At 46.9% G+C, this 6,999-nt stretch overlaps 1 protein-coding gene across 1 annotated transcript; it reads left to right on the forward strand.

Annotated features, from left to right (window-relative positions):
* The first annotated feature begins 668 nt into the window (after positions 1-668).
* Positions 669-3,814, forward strand: LOC133143904 (annexin A13-like). The gene is made up of 12 exons (XM_061266166.1): positions 669-800; positions 1,557-1,632; positions 1,698-1,792; positions 1,880-2,050; positions 2,134-2,167; positions 2,229-2,308; positions 2,417-2,485; positions 2,558-2,659; positions 2,758-2,833; positions 2,902-3,014; positions 3,077-3,196; positions 3,378-3,814. Exons 1-11 carry the CDS (start codon positions 786-788, stop codon positions 3,194-3,196), a joined length of 951 nt encoding a protein of 316 aa, XP_061122150.1. The 5' UTR covers positions 669-785; the 3' UTR covers positions 3,378-3,814.
* Positions 3,815-6,999: the final 3,185 nt, after the last annotated feature.

Below are 6,999 nucleotides of genomic sequence, written 5' to 3' on the forward strand. Positions count from 1 at the left end.
CCAACATTTGCGCTCAGGCTAAAGCACTGACAGTGTTTCTTTGACGCCACTAGACGGCGCCAAAGAAATAATAAAGTGAGATAAAGTAGTCCTTTGCCACCATCTTGTGGCAGCTATTGGTAATTACAATAATGTGTAAAGCGTTTCGATTAAAAAATGTTCTAACAATGATCTGTGATGTTACAAAATCATGATGCTATGATAACAAAGTCGTAATGCTCCGATAAAATGTGTCACGAACTCAGAATGATACCATAGAAAAAAAGGTTTTAATTTTTCGAGAAGAAAGTTGTCACATATATGTGATAATTCGTATACGTTTAACATGAACAGTGTCACTACGTGTCGATGAAACAGTTGTAAGGTTACGCTAACAAAAATAGGTCGCAATGTTCTGAGGACACATTTCAAGGTCAGAAGTAGTTATCCCAAAATAAAATAATCCAGTCCAGACAATTTGGTGACTGACTTGCCACAAGTGCGCACGAATCCTGCAGGGACCCCTCAAGTGCGCACGAATCCTTCCAAATTTTGTGAAATGTATTTGTTATTTTATTTATGATACGATCAATAATAATGATAATGCTAACAATACACTTGTATTTCTAATTTACTTTTATTTTTTATTAAAATAGTTGTGCTCCGAGAGTACAAACAGTTAACTTGTCCCAGTGCGTGATGACGTCAGACGCTGTCTCCCTTTTCCCTTCTTGGATCGGACTGGACGAGCCTGCACTTGTTACCACGAACATCGATCATCACCAGCCAAACTCCCAATTCGAGTCATGGGAAACTGCCAGGTCGGTGTTGTTCGCCATCAAATCTTGGCAATTCCCTGCCTTTTTTTTTCTTTCTAGTGTTAATAAAAAACGCAAACGTTCTTATTCCCGCATACATCAATACAAAACAAGACAAAGCACATGTGATTTGCCACATTTGGCGCTGGATTGTCTCCATTTGCCTTTTCTGTTCATTTTAGTTGAATTCTACCGACGTTTTAGTGGAGCGGCAGGCCACGCCCATGCGCAATTCATGGCAGCGCCGTTACGTGCACTGCAAGGGGGGGGAGCGTGATACCTTCACGGTCACTAGACTGCTGCAGTTCAACACAAGCAAGCGCCATTTATGGTGCACAAAATCGCTGGTAAAAACCAGATCAACATTTGTACTCTAAATGCAAAAAAGTAGCCCAGAACATTCTGAAGGTGCCCATAGAAACGAGATGACTAAGTGGTGGTCAATACTGGAAGGTGAGAGCCAAGTCTAGCGGCGTAGCTCACTTGTTTGTTTAGAACTACAGGCCTGGAATTTTTCCAGCCGCTCTTGGTGGTCTCTCCTCCCCCCTCGCGTGCCTCTCATGAGGGTTTTTGTTAATTGGATGATTTAAATAGGATTTTCAGAAAAACAACATGTGATCTTGACATGAGAAACAATGTTGGCCTCTTCCCTTTGCATCGGTTTCAGCTCGGTAGCTTGACTCCATCTACCTTTGCTGCATTTTCAAAAATTGTCAAAGAACGATTGCAAAAATGTCCACCCCTGTCTCGTGTTTGCAGCCCACCATCGTGCCCTACGAGGACTTTGACGCCTCGGCTGACGTCAAGGTCATCCGAAAAGCCTGCAAGGGACTCGGTAAGCAAGCCAGCCGCTTCTGGGCCGCCGCCTCTTGGCCGCCGATGACCAGCCTCCGTTTGCAGGCACCGACGAGCAGGCCATCATCGACATCCTGGCCAACCGCAGCTCGGACCAGCGGCAGCAAATCAAGCAGGCCTACTTCGACAAGTACGACGACGTGAGTCGCGCGCCTTGGCTGTTGTCAGACCCTTTCTGCAACCCGTTTCGAATTTGGCTGATGGGCAAGATGTTTGTTTTGGCGTAGGAGCTGGCGGACAAGCTCAAGAGCGAGTTGTCAGGGAACTTTGAGAAGGCGATCCTGGCCATGCTGGACCTGCCCATCATCTACGCCGTCAAGGAGCTGAGGAGGGCCATGAAGGGGGCGGGCACCGACGAGGACGTGCTGGTGGAGCTCCTGTGCAGCGCCACCAATTCCGTCAGTGGCTTTGAGTTGGTCAACAAAAAACGGGAGCGTGGTTGGATGGCCTCGTTCTCATTGGCCGACGTTTGTTTTTGCAGGACATTGCCATGTTCAGGGAGTGCTACTCTCAAGGTACGGCCGACTGTCGCGCTTTGAACCCTTACGGTTGTTTTCATCATGTCTGCATTGTCAGTGCACGAACGCGACCTGGACGCTGACATCGAGGGCGACACGAGCGGCGACGTGAGGAACCTTCTCATGGCTCTCCTGCAGGTGACTCCACGCCCAAAACGCCTCCTCGTGTTTGTAGTTGTCATCGTGGCGAGCTCGCATCACAGCACTAGCAGTGTTCTAAGGTCACGCAAAGGTCGGCTTTCGCAGGGTATCCGGGACGAGAGCTACGAGGTGGATGAGGAGCTGGCGGAGCAAGACGCCGCCGCTCTCTTTGAGGTGACCTCAGTTGCCTAGAATCGGAATTTTGTGACGCGGGTCGACTCCGACACGCTTGTGTTCCGCACGCAGGCGGGTGAGGGTTGCTTCGGGACTGACGAGTCCACCTTCACTTCCATCCTGGCCTCCAGGAACTACCTGCAGCTGCAGGCCACCTTCAAGATGTACGAGCAGGTGAGTTCCTCCCGAGTCTCTTTGGGCTTGGCCCCTTTTTTTGCCACTCGACATTTTGTTTCGGCTTATGACTCGAGTGCTGATTTGTTTTCCCGCAGCTGTCCGGCACGGAAATCCTGGATGCCATCGAGAACGAGACTTCGGGAACGCTGAAGAGATGCTACGTGGCTCTGGGTGAGTTTGTGACGTCGGACGGTTGTGAGACAAAGAAACAAAACGCGTCCTTCTCGGTCACCCTCCAGTGAGAGTCGCCAAGAACCCGCAGCTCTACTTTGCCAGACGTTTGCATGACGCCATGAAGGGGGCGGGGACTGACGAGGACACGCTCATACGCATCATCGTGTGCCGCTCAGAGGTGAAACCTTTGTTTTGGTTGTGAGGTGGCATCAAGTCAAACAAAAATCTATTGTTGCCCAGTACGATCTGGAGACCATCAAGGAAATGTACCTGGAGAAGTACGACGTGTCCCTGAAGGATGCGCTGAGGGACGAGTGCAGCGGTGACTTCAAGCGTCTCCTCCTGGCCATCTGCCACTGAGTACGTGTCCGCACCTTGGACTTGAGCTTGCTTCTTGTCTGTCTCGAACCTTACTTGAGTCAATCTTTACGAACCCACTGGTCACTTTTTAAACACTTTTGTCTGCCTCAAACCTTACTCGAGTTAATCTTTACAAACCCACGAGTCACTTTTTAAACACTTTCTGCGCTCCTTTGGTCAGGTTCAAGCGGCGGAACGGCAAACAGATGTCGTTTTGTGAACACACGGTGGTGAACTTTGCATTCAAAAATGCAACTGTGAAGTCAAAATGGAAAATGGAGACCAGTCCCCTAAGTGCTTCTGACCGTTGGTGAAGATTTATTCAAAGCTAACAAAAAAATAACGACTTGACAGACATAACTACACCTCATCTTATATTGTATTTTTGTTAATACTACATGACTAACAGATAGTGTTAAATGAATAAATTTCATGACTGTATAGGAAGAGTACAGACCATTCGAATGATGTGATATGATGCGTTCATGTACCAGTTGTGTAAAACGTTCAGAGATGACAACATAAGTGGTTGATTTCGGCTTAGTCCAATTATTTCACTTTGTTTGCCTTGATGTTGCCAAGAAAGTGTAGCGGAAAATAAAAGTTACCTCGAATGGATTGGCCTCATTTTCTTTCTTCTCAAACGTGCCACCTGAGTCCTTGTCCGTGAAGGCAGCGCCGCTGTGGCTTGGAGGCTAAATGTCTTGTTTTGCAACGTTCATAATGTGGAAATATGGGACATTTCGTACCACAGAAATCATTTTTATGCTTTCCTTATTTATCATTGAAGCCAACAAAGTGTGCAGTATTTATAACTGCCAGCAGGTGGCGGTACACACAAGTGTGTTGCTTTCTGGCCTTCCGTCTAAAATGGCGGGTTTCTGTTTGATTGTCGTAATTCATTACATGAGCGAAACATCTTTGAAAAGACATCCAACGGAGGTAACGATAAAAAAGTTCTCCACCTTTGCATTTCATTTTACAATGGAGGATTACATATGCAAACTCAAAGATTTTCAACTATGGATTTTTTTGTCGAAGCAGGAGGTCATTAGTAAAGGAAGACCAATTCCAGAGTGAAAAGGTTTGATTCGGTCAACGGAACTTTGGAACAGATTCCATTTGCTTGAGTGTTTTTATGTGTGAAGACTGCTAATATGTGGTCTTATTTAGAATAGTTCAAATCAAATATTGAATAAGCTATTCTAGAGCAGCGTTCACTAACCTTTTTTTATGACACGGTTAGTTGTCGGACACATTTTAACAGGGGGTGGGGGGGGGTTGTGACGTCAGTGCCTCCCCAGTCATGAATTAGAATTTGGGAATTATGAAGTCAGAATTAATTTTTTTAGGTAACATTCAGCGAAACTAGTTTTCAGTGGTTTCTTTTCTTTTGTAACATTCCGCACTTTTGTACATTACACTAAAAATTGTGTTATATTGTGCGTTAAATTGTGTTAGGTTATATCGTAATTATTAAATGTTTAATCACAAACGCTTTGAATGCAAATGTCTATTTAGTCTTCCTTATGCCAGCATTGCCTTCCCACAGCTTGCTTTTTCTTTTTCTTTCTTTTTGAGGCCATCGTGGTGACACCCGTACACAAGTCAGCTATGTCAACATTGTCTAGGCCCAAGCAACCCGCCCCCCACCCACCACCCAAAATAAGCACCCCCACTGTTGTCTGTGATGTGAACCCATTCCGTCACGTCTCATCACCTCGCCATCATCAGCCATGATGGTGCTTGTGAGGGGGAGATATTTGTGGTGGTGGTGGTGGTGGGGGGAGGTGTCCCTCTTGATGGCCAGGGGGGACAGGTGCATACTGGTCCTCTCAGCGAGAGGGGGGAGGCAGCTTGGATGTAAAGAGGCAGTGTATTTTAGGCAATGACGAGTGCTCTTGATGGTGAAAAGGCTCCAGGTTGGACTCCAATGACCCAAATGAGGGGAAAGGAAGCCAGTCCCCATTTGACAAAATGGACTTGGACTCTACTTTGTGATTGCAGGTGCCCAGCTACACAAATCCAAATTCCTCCTCCTCATCCTGACCTTGCCAAAAAAAGCATCCGCGCAGCTCACCAAATGTGCCGAGCGTACGTTTTGTACTTATCTTGGCTACATCGCGTGAGACAATTTACAGAGCCTTGCAATATTGAGCGATTATTTTTCCTCTAGGGCTTAAAATATTCCTTCATGAGCCAGATAGTTAAAATACTTTAAAATATGCCAAATAATAAAGTAAGTATATTTTATCATAAATAAATAAAATAAATAAATAAAATAATTTACAAGTTATTTATTTTATTTCAATTGTGCTCTGCTGGAAATATGCGTCCAATAATTACTAAGCACACCTTTCCAATTGGTTTTAGCATATAACAAAAGCAAAAAGCGGAGGATGCTAGTCGCCCTCACCGAAAACGTTTGGCCGGGCATGGAGAAAAATCACGGTGCAGAAATAATCCTCACCAAACACATCGATCTGTTTAACGATAAAAACAAAGAGGCGTGGCTAATGCTAATCTCGTAGCGGCCCGGAGGTGGTTCCTTCAATTGCCCGATCTCCGTCTGCCTCGCGTTGATAACAGATTATCATCGGAGGCCGGGAGGGGGGGGGGCGTACGGGGGTTTCATGGGAGGGAGGGGGCGGTGACGCCTGTACGACTGTGATGGCAAGTCACATTGCAGAGACACCCGATTATTGTCGTGACAAATAAATCCTCCTCGTTCACGTGCTGGTACGCGGCTGACGTCCGCAAAGACGACTCCGCCCTCGACCACTGCGCGTGTGACGTAAGCGAGCGTGCGTCACAATGCGCTGCGTGATGGAGGAATTTAGAAAAAAGAGAAAGGCCTAAAAATAACCCATGGAGGCAAAAAGTAGGCAGTGCACGGCTGCAGCCGTTTCACAACACACACACACACACACACACACACACACTGTCATATGCGGGAATCGAATTCCCGGTGTCGGCACACAAGACAGGCAAGTGTACCCCGACACCATCAGCGAATTTTAGTGACATACCGAGGAGCTGAGATCAAGTGTCATGTTTATTATTTTCTTGCCATTTTGTGGTTTGTATTCATGTGCTGTAGATGACGTTGTTTTGTAAATCCGGTGAAACGTTGACTTGATATTTCGACTCCTGGTTGGCGTGACCTCCAATGGCTGCCGTTTGACTTGTGTGACTGTGAAAGGATGAGCCAGCCAAAGCAAACGTGTCCTTTTGCTTCTCTGGACCCAACAAGAGGGATTTTGCCAGATTAGCAGAAAACTCCAAGGCTTTTTTCTGCCACTGAGTCGTGTTCATTAATTACGGGGCTAATCTCAGTGACGTGGAAGATATCAAGAACATGAGCGACCACTTGAAAGCCTTTCGACAGAAAGCGCGGCACTCCAAGTCGCTGGTTTGTCCGTTTTGGAGCCAGCCAACTCGTGCTGTCGTTTGGGCTCGGCCTTTGCGGTCTTGGTCACATCTTGTATTTGTCGGGAGCGATGCCAGGAAATTAGGAATGCTTCACTTGCTCGTCTGCCGCAGGGCAGCTCGCCAAGCGTCGTCACTCGAGCACGTTGAGTTAGCTCGCGTATGAAATAAACAGTCTGGTCCTGGCCCGATCTCACCACAGCCGGGCAGCTCGTGTACTTGTCGCCGATGTTAGCCTAATGTTCTTTTTATCCTTTGTTTTATCAGTCAAGAGGCTCATGATGGGCTCCATCCTACAACTTGGGGGGGGGGGGGTTGTCACGGCCCGCTGGCTGCACACAATCGACGTGAGACTCCATTCATGCACGGCGCGT

This window comes from Syngnathus typhle, linkage group LG19 (genome assembly GCF_033458585.1).
Source record: "Syngnathus typhle isolate RoL2023-S1 ecotype Sweden linkage group LG19, RoL_Styp_1.0, whole genome shotgun sequence".
Taxonomy (NCBI): domain Eukaryota; kingdom Metazoa; phylum Chordata; class Actinopteri; order Syngnathiformes; family Syngnathidae; genus Syngnathus; species Syngnathus typhle.

Bases quoted from the DNA above. Each gene is read 5' to 3' on its own strand.
- LOC133143904 (XM_061266166.1), top strand. The intron at 2,051-2,133 runs GTCAGTGGCTTT...TTGTTTTTGCAG, and splicing joins TGTGCAGCGCCACCAATTCC to GACATTGCCATGTTCAGGGA. The intron at 2,168-2,228 runs GTACGGCCGACT...CTGCATTGTCAG, and splicing joins CAGGGAGTGCTACTCTCAAG to TGCACGAACGCGACCTGGAC.